The sequence below is a fragment of the Apis cerana genome, linkage group LG11 (genome assembly GCF_029169275.1).
Source record: "Apis cerana isolate GH-2021 linkage group LG11, AcerK_1.0, whole genome shotgun sequence".
Lineage (NCBI taxonomy): Eukaryota > Metazoa > Arthropoda > Insecta > Hymenoptera > Apidae > Apis > Apis cerana.
In genome coordinates, this window is record NC_083862.1 from 2,329,196 (window position 1) to 2,345,532 (window position 16,337).

Below are 16,337 nucleotides of genomic sequence, written 5' to 3' on the forward strand. Positions count from 1 at the left end.
AAAATATAAAGAAAGACAATATTATTATTTTTGAGAATAGAAAATTTTTAAAAAAAGAAAAGGAAGAAAAATTATTTTAAATTATATTTTAAAAAAAAGAAAAATTTTCAATTAATTTTTAATAATCAAAAATACAATGAAATGTATACATATATAATACATATTCGATAAATATTTATTACAGATAATATAATATTCAGTATTATATATAAAACAATTATTTATAAAAAAAAGTTATAATACGTAACAGCTATAATGCAATATTATTTTTATTGTATTTCAATTCACTAACGAGTTTCATATTACTCGTTTTATATTAATCATATAAAAAATCAAAATAATTTATTAGACAACGGGAACTATAAGATTTATTCCTGTAAGAAAAAAGACGCAGGATAAAGACAACTGTCAAAAATGTCATAATACATAATCTTGATTTCATGCGCGGTTTTTAAAAAGAAGATGGCAGCAGTACAGCATGTGAATGATTATGACCACCCCGTCGAACATTCGAAGAAACCGTGAATCTTTGAATTCCTCGAGTGGTCATTAGGACAAAAGTATACCTGTGTCTACGATCCTTCCTAGACCTGTTACTTTGGAACAATGCCTATCCGACAAGTGTTTTCATATCTGATTGACCCATCTTCGAATGGAACTTGGACAAACGGCTAATTTTTCTTCGAGCTAACGATCTTCGTATACCTGATGTATCCTTTTCTCCCTGTCTTTCCATTTTATCTATTTAATTTTGTCTCTTTTCCACTTTTGAGAAAACATCCAGAGTCACGCGACATTCATGCGAACCAATCTTATATCATATTTACATCTTTTTTTCGTAGCATTTTATAATATTTAATTTCATAGCATTCGTTCCCTAACCTAATCTAACCTAACTAATTGTATTCTGATAATGTAGAAAGATGTAGAAATCAATTTCAACGTTGAATTTTCTTCTTTCTAATGCATCTCTCCTACGTGAGCGTTGATGTCTCTCTTATCAAAGTATATAGTTTTGATATCATGTTTTTTTAAATTTTATTATTTTTTTAATTTTATTATTGAAAAAATTGATTTTATCATTTTGAAAGAGAGATGTACTTTTTTGAAAAAAAATATATATATATTTTCTTAATTCTTTAAGATTCAATGTTGTAATATTTACATTTGATGAAACTGTTGAAAACTTACTTACTCTCTCCGATTTTTAAATATATTTTATAAATAATATTTTAATTAACTTTCTCTTATATAGATATGTATTATGTTTCATAATATTTAGTAATATTTTTTCCATTATCTTTTCTAAGTTAAAGTCTTTTCAATTAAAATTAACAATGTTATGAAATTCTAAAAGTTTCCAAATTATAATGAATTTTATTAAATTGTAAAAATATTTGCTTCTATTTTATATGATGGAATATTTATTTAATCTTCAAATAGGATAGATATATAGCCTAGATATTTTGATTTCAAATTAAAATAAATTTTTATATAATTTCTCCGCTTTATTATCTCTTATATTCATTTTTAATGCAAGATTTAAAAGAATTTAAGTTTTAGTTATTTTTTTATCGAATTAAATGAAAAAAAAATGGAGAACTTGAATCTTGAATAACATCGAATTAACTAAATGGTGTTTCTTCTGTGCAAGAAATAAAGATAGAAAATCGCTAACTTGCGCATAATGTAATCAATATATATATATGCAGAATATTCTAATAATATAACTCTTTTAAATTTATAGTCGTAGCATGATGTAATATATTTATTCTCTTATCTAATCTTATCGTTCTTACATATATGTTTAATAACAATTATAGTAAAAAGAACATCGAAATAGAATTATATTCCACTCGATATTTAATGATCCATTATATTAAGTAAAATGTTTTAAAACGTTCTATGTCTACAAACATATAACTAAAAACATTCTAAGAATTTATATTCCTATATATATCCTATACATGTTGATAAATGACAATAATTATGTTTATTCTTATATATATATATATATTGATAAATAATAATCATATATAGATAATTATTCATAGATTATATCAATAGATATGTAAAAATTATTTCATTATTTGATCTTAATGGATTAATAACGCAAGCTCTATCGAAGATGAAATACAATTTCACGAGTGTCTTTTTTTGCCGAAAACTAGATTAAAAATCCCAAAGTGCGAAAAATTCTCAGTATACATGGAGGTATGACGGAAGCAGCTAAATACTTAAACGCTCGAAACGCAAGCTTAAATGCCGTTGATTGCAGTAGGAGGGAAATGAGAGGTTGCACGACGGACTCATATCTCTCGTAATAGTGATCGTTCTTAAAGACAACCAGATAACGAGTCCTTCCATGAATCGGTCAATAAATTAATAATCATTTTTTGATTCAATCGAAACATACATAGTTCCAAATCGAATATTCATTTGTATTAACGTTAATTTTTTCCACTATCACGACATTTCTTCTATTGACTTGAATCTTTTTTCCCTTGTTGAATGAAATTTGCACTTCTTTTTTTCGGAAATCTAATTTAACATTTGCGTTAATATTCAAGCATTTAAAATTTATTATTTTTTCCACTAAGACTTTAAGACTTTAAGAAATTTATTATTTTCGCATTAAAATTTTTAGAATCGATGTTATTTGGCATATTTGACACATCGAACTTGCTTCGAAATTAAAATTTAATTATCAAAAGATTAATTTAAAAATTACTATAAAATTTTATTATTAGATAACTAGAAAGTAAATCAGAAATTAGAAATTTAATATAAAAAATTTTGAGTATAGGTATTATTGAATTATCAAATTTTTTTTATTTTACACAAACAATATTCATGTAAAGAAATTAATACAGAATTAAAAAAAAGAAATAAAAAATTACTTGAAAATATTAATTTTATCAATTTCTCTTTAAAAATGATATATTTTATTTATTTTTCCTCTAAAAAAAGTTAAAAATCGTTACAATTAAACGATATAGAATTCGATTTATGAATGAAAGCAATAAGATAGCAATAATAATAAAACGAGAAATGATAGAAAAGAAAAATTTCGAAGATTTTAAAAATTTTAAAGATAAAGTAAATTATTGACAATTGGTTGGTTTGTAAATGATTTAGTTTATCTTTATAGAATCAGAAACAGAAGATAAAAAGTTGCACTTTCTATGAGGAATTGCTTTCATTAAGGAGACTGAAAGACCCGGATCGATTTTCATTCATTTTCTCCATGCTCGGACACTTTTTAGAGACATAGTTTCTGAGTTTACTGATAATTATCGACAGTGACAAATAACGACTACACTTCCGTTTATCGATGTTACAATAAAAACTTTCGCAATAAAGAATGATCGCAAAAAACACTAAAGTTTATTCGTTATAAATTCAAGATTAGTCGCGAATATATTATATCTGCAAAAAATTTCAATTTCATATTTGTTTTTGACAACCTTAAAAAATGCCAACCAAACAAAGCTTAAAACTCCAACATTTGAAAGAATATATGGTACATTGAATTTGTGAAATTACTCGCTTCACCGAGTCTAAGAAAGATATCCTCGAATGGTATCATATATCCGCAAGAAGTAGCCGAGCACATAACGAATAAATACTGAAAAAAGTAGGAGATCGTCAGGAGGAAGAAGGAAGATAAAAGAAAGTAGAGGGGAAGAAGAGAAGAGAAAGAGAGGACTAAGAGCGAGAAAGAAAAGATAGAGAGAAGCAATGGAACAGGTAAAACAAAAAGTGAGGAAAAAATTGAAAACCAGTCTCTCAGTCAGGAAGGTAGTTCTTCGGAGTCTAGCAGACTGCGGACTCGCTCTCTTCTCCTTTTCCACCACCATCGCTATCAGCAACCACCACCACCACTGTGTTCGGCAACGACTTTACGGTAACAGCGGCTGCAGCACCACCACCACCACTACCAACTCGCTTGGCTACCATCGCCAACACCTCCTTTTCCTCCTCCTCCTCCTACACCTCTTTCCCTTTCCGCTTCTCCGTTTCTCTCGGTCCACGTCCTTCCTTAATTCAGTCCAATGAGAGTCGCTCTTCGATTCGTCGCACCCGTCATAGATACCCAGTTCGTCTCGATCTTTCAGGATACTTTTTCTCCTCCACCATCCTTTGGTTGAGTCGTACAATTCGCAAGTAGTTGTGTGCCAACTTGCCTCGAGTCTCGCGACACATCGATTTCAAGATCGGAATTTAACAAACCGGTCGGTCCGCGCGAATACACGAACGAACATCGTGCTCAGAGAAAGTGTCAGCTAGTGCGAAGTGGATCTGTTCGAATGGATCGATAGATCGTGCCGATTATTAGAGGCAGCGAGGATTATACGCAAAAGATCGAACGTGTTCCTTATTGTGTTAAAGAAAAACAGTTTGTTTTTCTACGTTTAGAAGGATACGCTTGACGGAGAGAACATGTTTCGTACCAGTCGCAACGCGAACCGGTTGCGCGTGCTTAAAATAGTTACCCGTGCATAGGTTACCGCTCTACCCACCGTTCGCTCATTGGAATACATTTCAGGATTGTCAGGTAAACACATACCGGCGAATCCCGGTTTTAATCGATCTTTTTTGCGATGAAGAACAGAGAAGGAGATTCGATTGGAATCACGCCTTTTTTATTTACCGTGTCTTACCGTACAGATTCACACTATAGATCTATTCGCAGTAATTGCGATTCAAATCGTTATTGTAAACGTCTAACGCATCGCAACGTTATCGAGCCAATTCTACTGCGCTTTTAGCATTCTATATAGTTAGAGAGACAGTTGATTTTGTGCAAATCTGGTATATTTCGTTGGCATGCGATATCGGATTCTTGCGAAACGTTTATCTTGGCCGCGTGCACGCATTTATAGTCGGCCATTTCACGATCGATCGAGTCCCCCTTTTCTATCGTTTCTTAGAACGAGGAAGAAACGACAGGTTAAAATCGTGGATACAAAGAGACTGGCGTTTAGAATGAAATGATAATTAATTGCGTTATACGTTTCCGTATAATTCTTTCTCATATTGAAACAGACCAGGACTGGATATGTTTTATTTGAAATGAAAATAAAATATAAAAAGAAGAAATAGCTATGATAATTGAAATAAAAATAATAAAGATAAAAAATATTTGCGAGTAATTTTCAAAATCTTATTTAAAAAATAAATTTTTCTCAAATATTTCCTAGATCGAATGTTTCAGTATTTCAAGTAATAATAAAAAACAAAATATAACAAATAATAAAAATTATAATATTAATACAGATACATTAATAAACAAGATTTTACCAAATTCCAAATCAAGAAATGCGTATCTATAAAAAAGTAAAAAAAAGAAAATGGTTTTAAGAAATTTTGTATAGGAAAATTACCACAGAAATAAATTAGTGCGTCAGAAAAACATCAAACTACCGAATAAAATAGCAAAATATCAAAATAATCTAATTTTTAAATACATTATATTATTCAAATAATATAATTTAAAATAAAGCAAATAAAAAGTAAAATAAAAATTTCATTGTCAAACGTCCAATTCTATTTCTTTTATTTAAAATTTTTGATAAGATGAAATCTCCCGAATTTGAAAATTTTAACGCGATTTCGCTGTGTCTAGTTTTACATCCTTTTTTCTTTAAATTTTTGAAAATTTTTGAATTTACATCGAGATTGTCGTACGTGTAGCGAAATGCAAAAATTTTTCTTTCGTCATCTTTTTTCATTACTTGTCTGGTGTTTTGTTGTCGGTGCCGCGAAAAACGCATGTCCAATAAGAAACGATGAACGGCATACGGATGCGTCAACAATTGATTCAAACTGCATGAGTATTTCTAGAAAGGAATGCACTTTTTTGTATTCTCCAAGTACGATACATTGAAGTGTATAGAGGAGTGTGGGGTCGAAAGTGACACTTTGACTTTGGAATACGATAACTGAAAAATTATTACATTCACAATTATTATAAAAATATATATAAAAATTTGTATGTAAGAATATTACACGTATCTCATATTATTTGGTCAAAATTGTTTTGCTTTACGATAAATAATAATAAAATTATTAATAAATCAATTGAATCGTTCAATATATCCATTGTAACACAATTTCAACTTTAAAAAAACTATTAGTTTAGTATATATTTATTGATTATTATTAATAATAATTAATTCAATAAATATTGAATTAAATTATAATTGGCCTTTTTTTTCTTTGTTACGCTCTATCTCCATTTTGCTTGATTTATTGCAAAATTAAAATCTTTATGATTTCATAAATAAGTCATAATCCATATTTTTGCACATATCAACTTTTATGTTTACTTGCATGTTTAAATCTTTCATATTCGTCCATGAATATATTAATATCTTATATACGAAGAAATTTATTATTGTTTATTTCCTATTATTATTTGAAATAATCAAAGATTGATAAATAAATCATTTGAAAATAAGTCAAATAAGATTTTAAAATTTATACTTTCATTTCATAAAATCGAATAATCAATTATAGATAGTTGTAATTTCATACATAATTTACTAGATTATAGAAGCATATATAATAATATAATTTAATAATAATAATACATATAAATAACTTACAAATAAATAAATTTAAAGAAAGCTTATATTTATAAAAATCTTCATAATGGAAGGCATTAAATGAAATTTTAATCTTTTAGATTTTCTAGATTTTAGAATTATGAAATTTGAAATTCGTATTAGTTTTTTCACGACATCCTTGTAGGAGAAATGAATTAAAATAATCTAATTCTAGATTTACACATACTTAAAAATTATTTTATATTACTTGCATTACTTAAAAGTTAAAGAACATATAGAAAATATTAAAATATTTCGATACATAGATTTTGGAAAATAAAAAAGTAAAAGATATGATATTTTAACTAAGTAGATAGTATAGAGGTTAGAATTATATATGAATAAATAAGAGTTCGAATAGCAAATACGAACGTAGGTAGATACTTTCCATGAAGGCGATTGCCGTTTGTTATTGAAGTTATTCCATTGCCTCGGGCTAGAACAAGGCGAGGCTGTAAGCACGTCTGTCCCTGGATGACGAACGTTTACATTTCAATACAGTTGGAATTTTTCTAAAACCGTTCAGTCTCTAGTCGCAATGCGCGCGGCGCCTCCATCGTGATTCCTTCGTTGCATAGGACATCCACGGCATTTCAATTAGCTACTTCAACGAATAAAAATTTGCAGTCGTTTTTCTCCACGATTTATCAGTTGTATTTGCAATTCAACAAAACTATTATTTCGATATTCTTATTTTGTTTAGATTTCTTTTTTCATTTTTCAAGATTAACAAATCCTAAATACTTTCTTTTTTTCTAGATTTAATAAGTAAATGCACGAAAGATTGTTGAAAGATAAAAAATGTAATATTCTTTTATTAAAATATTTTTATAAACTTAAAAATATTTATTAACATCGAAACAATCAATTGATAGATAAGATGTTGAGACAAAAACCAGTTATTGATCGCAGAACATCATCTTTATTATTTAGATCGAAATATATGATCTGTTAATATCATAAATATTTTTATATTTAATAGTCTTTATATTTGAATAAATATCTTTTTATAAAAAAAAATAAATTATAACTAATTATAATTATAAGAAATATTATTATCTCATAAAATGTATATCTGAATAAAAATTCCAAAAATTATGGCAAAGACTATTAATTTCAATAAATATTTAACACAAAAAAATTGGAAAATATTATACCAATTAAAATAAAATTAAAATAAAATTCACAAACAAGATCGATAAAATAAAAAATTATTTTGTTTATATTTATATAAATTAAGTTTTATATTTTCTACAAAAGTTTGTAAATTAATAATTTTTTTACTCGTAAAATTCCAGAATGCGTTTTGATTTTAAAATATTCCTCATTATACTGTTTTTTTCTCAAAACAACTTTAACAACTTTTTAATTATAATGTGAAAATTAGTACTTAAACATTCGTTATACTATTATATTTAAATATTTAAAATAATAAATTTTATAATAATATTATATAATTTTATATAATTAATATTTTCTTATTTCTAGGAAATGTATTTCTTTCTATATTTTTTGAATTTTAAAATTTATTTCTTTAAAAATCTATTTCTTTACCTTACTATTATTTGTTATCTTTTATTTTTTATTTTATTATTACTTAAAACAACAAAATATCTGATAAATAAATCATTTAAGAATAATTTATTTGTGAAATATAATTTTAGAATTTTAGAATACTATTTTTTTGTGTATAATATGAATTATTATATCATAATGAGAGGCAATTAACATTCATAATAAATATTTGCATGAAAATAATACATTTTATTTTTAAAAATAACAATTCATAATAGACAGGCTTCCGAGTGAAATTTCTCGAAAAATCTGTCTTATGATCTACCTGTCAAGTATCTGGAATCGTGGTAGGTCATTCAGTTGAGTACAAAGTAGAAGTTTAATGAAGTGGCACTTGTCAAAGGTAGAGAGAGATTACACAACGAAGGAAGAGTGAATAACAATTATCTGAAGGAAATCGTCGTAAAATCGATTCTTTGATTCTTCAAAAAATGTTCTTCCGATTTAATTGATTAAAAACAATCGGATCAAGCAATCGTTAACGAGAGAATTACATTCAGATATTGAATTTTAAAATCAAATTTAAAATATTGATGCGTTTCTTTTTTCATTCAATGATGACACAATCTTAATTGTTAAAGAATATTTGAGATATCTTGAAGATAAACAAAAAAAAAAAAAAAATTAAATGAAGTATCGAGACTGGAATAATAATATCGGCAATATGTGTTGCATCGAATTAAATACTATTTTTCTCGAATCGATGCACGTGTAACAGGTCGTTGAAATGGAATTTTTTTCATCAGAAAAAACATCGTAGGATGTGATTATGCAAGATATAAATAGCTATTTAATTGACACGTTCAGAAGTTATAATTACGCGTGCAAATCATTTTGCATCGAATTATCGGACATTGCGTCTTTACAATCATTTTTTTTTTTCCTACTCTGCAGAATCGCGTATTAAATCTTATATATTTTCAATCTTATATATATATTTTTTACATCATTTTTAACACTATTTACTATTTCTTTGAATAATTAATAAGTAATTCATTGCATTATAATTAATATTTCTGTACTTAATAATAAACATCGAATATATCAGTCATTCTTAAAAGTTAAAAAATTAGTTAATAAAAATGCAATAACAAACACAGAATCAATAAATATATACATATTCGTAGATTATGATAATAGTTTTATAATAATATTTTTAAATTTTCTTGAGTTGCTTTTTATTGTAATATTTAAATAACTTGCGATCTCTCTATAAGATAAAAAAAATTGAAAAAAGTTAATACTTTGAATAACAGATGGATCACGTTTTCTTTATATTCTTATAAAATATGATATTAAAAAATTATTTTAAAACAAGTAAGTGTTAAAAATTATTAACTAAAAATTAGCAGTACCAAATCACTTCACAACCCCTATAAATCACGATTGAAAGATTGAGAACCACTGTTTCAAAAAGAGAGTTCCAAAAACACATGAGATTTAAAAATTTGTTCTTTCGGCACACGACCCCCTCTTAATGACATCCCTGACTCACGTTCATGAATATTCTTAATAACCTTAATCGAGCTTCATGGTCGTAATCAACGTATGCGATTCACTCTGTCTACCGTAGACTCGATAGCGGACGCGTGTGTTCTTGCTCCTTGCGATATGTTGTATACATCGTTAGAAGGAAGTGGCGCCAATTTATCGGCTGTTTTAATTGCTCTCGATAACCTTCTCCCGGCACACGTAAACTCGATATTCGAGTTCTTGCGATATATATATATGATTATCTTAGAAGTCTGACCTCGGGCGATGTATTTTATTTTGTCTGATCGTGGCGAGATCATGTCGAGCATAAAGGGAAAAAGTTTCGTCTATCGTTGAAACCAGTTGAACCAGTGTAATATTAATGTTTGTTGATATGTTTGTTCAGAACACGATGACGAGTTGGAGAAGAACGCTTATCGTGGCAATCATTGGAATCTTATTTCTGGCTGCAATCATTAAATATTCTAAAGCCTGCAACGAAGCGATCTGTGCTAGTGTCGTGAGTAAATGTATGCTCACGCAAAGTTGCAAATGCGATCTCGTTACCTGTACCTGTTGCAAGGAATGCTTCTCTTGTCTTAGTTATCTTTATGATGAATGTTGTTCGTGCGTAGGTAAGTTTTCGTGTTTCTATTTTCTGATTCACTAAATATTATAGTTATATAAAATAAAAAGATTTATATTTTTTTAATTGTATTTTCCGTAGATCTGTGCCCGAAACCAAATATTACAGATAATCCGTTGAGCAAGAAATCTCATGTGGAAGATTTTACCGATCCGATGCCAGGTCTGTTTCAAGCGTTAACCGCAGAACCGGATCCGCATGAACGTTGGCTTACATTCACGTTTCCAGTGGATTTTGATATGTCTTTATTTACACCAAAACATGAAAATAAATATACTATGAGTATGTATTATAATTTTTCTCAATTTCCCTTTTTTCATAAATAAATTTAGTATGAAGCTCAATAATTTACCTTTAACATTGTTACTCATTAATTGTCAATTATTGCCATGTGTTATTTTATAATCTTATTTGTAAATGTGACATTTTAAGCCAATATATATATTCATTTAAGAAATAATTTTAATTAGATATGTTTAATATATTTATGTAAATTTTATTACTGACGAAAATTAATATTCTTTTCAGAAACTTCCAACGAAGAAGTGCACCCATTGAAACCAAACGTAATGACGGTTAACTGCACCGTTGCATTTATGGCTCAATGTAACTCCTGGAACAAATGTCGGGCGTCTTGCCAGAGCATGGGTGCTAGCAGTTATAGATGGTTCCACGATGGTTGTTGCGAATGTATAGGAGACACTTGTATTAATTATGGAATCAATGAATCGAGATGCATACATTGTCCAATAGACAAAGAAGAAGATGATTTGAAAGATCAGTATGATGATTATGGTCAAGATGAAGACGATTTAACGGAAGATGACATCGATTAATAATCATCGGTTTTCTTTTCGATCTCGTGTAACATTTTTTCGTTAGTGGATTATATTGAAGTTGAAGTTGTGTTAGGGTGAGTGCAATCCCGGTGACGGTTGATTATTTCAAGAACTTAATCGTAAATAGTGCCGTCATTTGTTCGTGATATTCATGAATTCGATACTATATCCATGTGCAAAGACTGTGGTTTTATGATTGATTGACCATTTTATCCATTTTAAACTTTTTAAAAATTATACGATGAACTTAATTCCCTTCAAAAGGGATTCATTTGTTAGCAAATATAATTTAAATCATGATCAGTGAAGCTGGAAACGATTGATTGTCAACGCATTTAATGATATCGCGTTTAAGTTTAAGTAAAGAAAACAAACAAATGTAATGGCGTTTAGAATTGACTGGTTTTATAATATGACTTTAACGGCATAGCACGTATAAGTCATTATTCGTTTTTAAATGTTAAATATGTATGTATGTAAGTAGTACGTGGTGTCATATATTTTATTTTTCTGTGCCATATGAATCAAGTTGTACACATATTAATTCATTTATAATCCATTGACGTGTATTTGATGCGTCAATTATATCGTTCAGATAAAAACCTTTGTCCAAGTTCCTTTAATTCCTTACCTGTTTTAAAACGATTTGATAAATTTTATAGACGCCTATATTTACATAATACAAAATAATAACATATTTTAGATGATCATAAACGATTCGTTCAATTCATGTGTACATGTGAATAATCAAATCATAAAAAATATAATTTATATATCATTTAATATTGCATTTGATTATTGCATTAATATATGATATAAAGATACTATGAAAAATCGTGTAGGAAAATGTTCAATTTTTATTTTCCAATTCATGCGATCATATGTAATATAAATAACAATAGTAGTATAATATCGATACTGAAAATTGTAGATTTCATTAAAACTTTACCACATTGAACTAAGAATGGAATTTGGAAAAATTCCATCGGAAAGATATTAATGAATAATTTTTTTCTGAAAACTAATTAATAGACTAGAAAAACAGAGCCAATATCAAATAATTATTTATAAATAAATTCCCGTAGATAATAAAAAATTTACAATCATTTTTTTATAAATTATTCTATTTTAAAGTGTAATTCACTCTTTGAATGATTATATACCGCCTTATCGCGCAATATATTTTATAAACACACTCATTCAATTCTACTTTGTATAGTGAACATTAAATACCGCGTTTTACGCGTAGATTCAATGATCACATAGATTAATTTATATACGCACTATTAACGCGCGTTATTGCATCGTGCTTATAAATATAATAAAAATTACAACATTCGAAAAAAAGCATAAAAGTGATTTGCCAATAGCATATTTATACAGGTGGATGTTCATCTTGCGTTTCATTGCTTTCTGGCAATTTAATGAAAGGCAAATCGCTGCCGCTCCACATCGAATATAATTGAGATCTCGCGGATTCCTGAAATTATTAATATTAATAGTATAGTAAAAATATTTTATAATCTATAAATAGATTGAAATTAATATATAAAAATTATGAATAATAATAATAATAATAATAATAATAACAATAATAATAATAATAATAGTAATTATGTTAAACAATAATCATGCATTACCCCACCAGCAGCGCTCTCGGAACCTGAACGACTATGGGCTGATATGCAAGAGTCTGTTGAAGAACTGTTTTTACGTGAAGCTAATACATCTATGGTACCTAAGAAATCAAAATTAAACGTAATTGACTTTGTAAATTATATTCAATATATATACTCACCAAGTTCGATTTCCCTATGATCACTCTGTGAATGAATGCTATCTTTGCTGTCACCGTGACTACCACTAGTTCCACTTTGTTCTACACAGTGTATAATAAATAATTTATTGCAGTAATAATGTATAAATAAATTTTAATATATATCAAATTGTACCCGAATCTCGATGCTCTCCACTGTGATCACTTTCTCGTTGTCCTGATTGATCAGAATGATCACTTGAATGAGAATCATGAGGCCAACATCTTGAAGTACCTACTTTTCGAGATCCTGGCCAAATAGTCGAATCATAATTTGATTCAAAATTGCACGTCGTTAATGTAACACCTGGGATATGATGATTTGTGTAAGCAGGCAATTGATTCAGAGGTCTAACTCCTATATAAATATTAAGAAATATAGTAGAAATTTAATGTATGATAATTGTTATTATCATAAATAATTTTTACTTCTTGTCTTACCTGGTTTACAAGATAATAGTTGGATAGCTTCTTGTAAGCCATCTTGACTAGCCATAGCAGATGTTTTCCATATTGTATCTGGAGTAGTAGATCTACTTCTATCTTGATGAGGTAACCTCAATCGAAATCTAATATCATGTCGTGGCCAATCTGTGATGTTTCTACAATCCCATGGCATAGACCATCTTCTCATTGTATTATCTGATGATTCACCTGACATTTCCGCAGCTGCGGTTTCGGACCATCTCCTCTGAACCTTTTATAAAAAAAAATATGTAAAAAGAATTCTAAAATAAATAAATAAAAAAAGAATTTTTAAGAATTAAAATTACCCGCAGAGGAAATAAAGGATATGGTAAAGGTGATCTATGACAATTTTGTACAGATTGTTGTGTTGACATAGAAGATGCTAATGGCGATGAACTATACAATCTTTCAAAACATTGCTGAAGAGAAGCAATATCACATTCAGCTGTACCACTTTGAGAACAGGAGCATTCTGCCATTCCACCTAGAAGAATTATTTTAAAGAATCAATTCCAAAAATAAAAAAAAAAAAAACAAAAATATTGACTAGAAATCAGTTTTAATTCTTACCTAGACATTCACAGCATGCAACACAGAACTGATATTGTAAATTTATGAATGTCATTAAATTATCTCTAAGTATATCCTGAAAAAATGTTAGTCAATAAAAAAAATATCAAACACAATTTTTTTTTAGTTTTTATTTTAAGATTTGTTTCTGTAAAGATAATTAAATTTATATATCTATACATACATGTTTTTCTCCTTCATTTTCTCGTGATTCATGATCTCTTAATGCAGAGATAATGTGATTTTTTACCGTATTGCTGGCTATATATGTTGCTCTTGTAAGCTCTTCCCAACCAGCAAGACATTGTCCTGTTAATCGACATTGTGCTAATGTATCATGAGCAGACAAAAGTGTTTGTAATGATTGAGTTAATTTTGTACCCGCTGTGCATAGGCCATTGAGCGTCTACAATAAATAACATAATTTGTTTTTGCATACTTTAACATAAGAATCATTATCATAAAAATCATATCAATCATAACATAAGAAAACATACAAACCTGTAAATACACTAGCCAATTACCAAGACATTCATTCACTTCCAATTGTAATTTAGATATTTGATTATCACTAGGCTTTGGTTCTATTCCACCTTCTGCCATACTTACATTCTTCTAAAATCTGTATTTGGATTAATAAATTTAATCACGTATTAGCACAACAAAATATAAAAACTATGATTTGATCTCTGTTATTAAGAATTACTTTAAAGTATCACCAAAAGTTATGTATAACTGACAAAATATTCATAATAGAAATTATATTCATAATTAAGTAATAAGAATTAAGCTAATAACAATAAGCTAATAAGAATAAGCTAATAACAATAATAATAAATACAATAATAATAATGTTCCAGAATGATAATTTTATTATAGTAAATAAAATCTCAAAGACTGAAAATAACAATATTGTAACAGAAAATATTATAAGTTACTTACATACTTTTTTCATCATACGCTGTATTCTCAATACTAGATTAATAGAGGAAATAAAAATCACAGTTTTGGCGTTGATATTGAAACACGGTTACCGGCACCATTGCTATTCGCCTCGTGCATACCTCAGCACTCGAATTGAACGATGCAAAAACCAAAGAGATTCCTGTGTATACGGTTACGGTCATCTGTAGTTGTATTTTTCAACAAGACATTTAATACGAAATATCTTGTCCAGATGCCGCCATTTGTACTCGTTCGGTACGAAGAATCAAATGATCTTTTGAATTAGTGATGCGTAATTTTAATTACATTCCGAATACAATATTTGTAGTTTATACTAATTTTATAATATTATTATATTTTATTTTTTTCTATTGCATTTTTACAATATATTTTTATACAAAAAATATTTTTTTATAAATGAGAAATATTGAAAATGAAAATGTAAAATTGTATTATAAAATATACATGAAAATAATGATAATTTATGATAATTAGTGATTAAAAACATAAAACAAAATCTTTTGCCAATAAGTTCATAAAAAATAAAATAAAAAGTTGATTGAAAAGTTCTTTGGGCACTACTGTTGTACAATAATTTTGGTTTTTAGTTTTAGTTCAAGTTATATAATTTGAACAAACAATATTGTGTTTCTAGTAAAAATTTTCTATTCATGCCAATTTGTTATCCTCTTATTATTAATATAAAAATTAATAGAAGGAATAAAAAACAAGAAAGTACTTAACTTGGTTTCAATCACTTTTTATTGAAATATTTAAATATATAATATATTAAATAATTATAAAGAAATGAAATGAGGTTAAATGTATTTTAATTAATCACATAATATATATGTATACATATTAAATATATATATCGAATTAAAATAAAATTAATAAGAAAAATTAGAATATTATCAAATTTTAATATTCATTCAATGATAATGCTTATATATTTTTTTTTAAATTTGATTATGTTTATATATGTTTATGATTAATTTTGATTATTTATCTATTAATCGAATTATGTATTGTTTCATTTATTTGAGAAATCGAGAGAAGACACGAGGTTTATCGAGGTGAAAGGGGCCCAAGCGCGTGACGTAGTGTTGATACAAAAAAGAGAAAGATAGAATAGTAAATCGGAAAGAGGATAAAAGAAGGAAAAAGAGAAATGAGAAAGATTGAAAAGAGAGAAGAAACCGATCGTAATGGAAACGCGATCGTGCGCGAGGGACATCATGGGTAAGTGGGGAGAATGATGTGGTAAGAGAGATAGAAGGGAGGGGCTTAACGGTAAACTCGGTATAACCTTATAGTAATGTTTTTCAATTCTTTTTTTTTCTTATTACTACCCTGATGCTTGAATATACCCTTTTGCGGTTCCTATCCTTATA

At 27.8% G+C, this 16,337-nt stretch overlaps 2 protein-coding genes across 4 annotated transcripts; one reads left to right on the plus strand and one right to left on the minus strand.

The window, feature by feature from the left end:
- The first annotated feature begins 245 nt into the window (after nucleotides 1-245).
- On the plus strand, nucleotides 246-11,927 carry LOC107997233 (twisted gastrulation protein homolog 1-A). 2 transcript variants are annotated; one of them, XM_017055688.3, is made up of 4 exons: nucleotides 246-3,907; nucleotides 10,066-10,294; nucleotides 10,387-10,587; nucleotides 10,834-11,927. In XM_017055688.3, exons 2-4 carry the CDS (start codon nucleotides 10,072-10,074, stop codon nucleotides 11,139-11,141), a joined length of 732 nt encoding a protein of 243 aa, XP_016911177.1. In that variant the 5' UTR covers nucleotides 246-3,907; nucleotides 10,066-10,071; the 3' UTR covers nucleotides 11,142-11,927. The 2 variants fall into 2 exon arrangements, with proteins under 2 accessions (XP_016911177.1, XP_016911176.1); XM_017055687.3 differs by lacking the exon at nucleotides 246-3,907 and adding an exon at nucleotides 3,971-4,558.
- Nucleotides 11,928-11,978: 51 nt separating this feature from the next.
- On the minus strand, nucleotides 11,979-15,188 carry LOC107997232 (uncharacterized). 2 transcript variants are annotated; one of them, XM_017055684.3, is made up of 10 exons: nucleotides 14,945-15,188; nucleotides 14,500-14,620; nucleotides 14,183-14,404; nucleotides 13,999-14,074; nucleotides 13,734-13,912; nucleotides 13,402-13,657; nucleotides 13,097-13,318; nucleotides 12,943-13,023; nucleotides 12,785-12,882; nucleotides 11,979-12,624 (listed from the first exon to the last, which is right to left on the minus strand). In XM_017055684.3, exons 2-10 carry the CDS (start codon nucleotides 14,599-14,601, stop codon nucleotides 12,520-12,522), a joined length of 1,341 nt encoding a protein of 446 aa, XP_016911173.2. In that variant the 5' UTR covers nucleotides 14,602-14,620; nucleotides 14,945-15,188; the 3' UTR covers nucleotides 11,979-12,519. The 2 variants fall into 2 exon arrangements, with proteins under 2 accessions (XP_016911173.2, XP_016911172.2); XM_017055683.3 differs by having other exon boundaries at nucleotides 14,941-15,182.
- Between the last annotated feature and the right edge of the window lie 1,149 nt (nucleotides 15,189-16,337).

Excerpts from the sequence above, each read along its gene's own strand:
- LOC107997233 (XM_017055688.3), top strand. The coding sequence starts at position 10,072 with ATGACGAGTTGGAGAAGAACGCTTATCGTGGCAATCATTGGAATCTTA. Across the intron at positions 10,295-10,386 it reads TGAATGTTGTTCGTGCGTAG|ATCTGTGCCCGAAACCAAAT; the intron begins GTAAGTTTTCGT and ends TATTTTCCGTAG. Across the intron at positions 10,588-10,833 it reads TGAAAATAAATATACTATGA|AAACTTCCAACGAAGAAGTG; the intron begins GTATGTATTATA and ends TATTCTTTTCAG.
- LOC107997232 (XM_017055684.3), bottom strand. The coding sequence starts at position 14,601 with ATGGCAGAAGGTGGAATAGAACCAAAGCCTAGTGATAATCAAATATCT. Across the intron at positions 14,075-14,182 it reads AAAATGAAGGAGAAAAACAT|GATATACTTAGAGATAATTT; the intron begins GTATGTATAGAT and ends ACATTTTTTCAG. Across the intron at positions 12,883-12,942 it reads TCATAGGGAAATCGAACTTG|GTACCATAGATGTATTAGCT; the intron begins GTGAGTATATAT and ends TTGATTTCTTAG.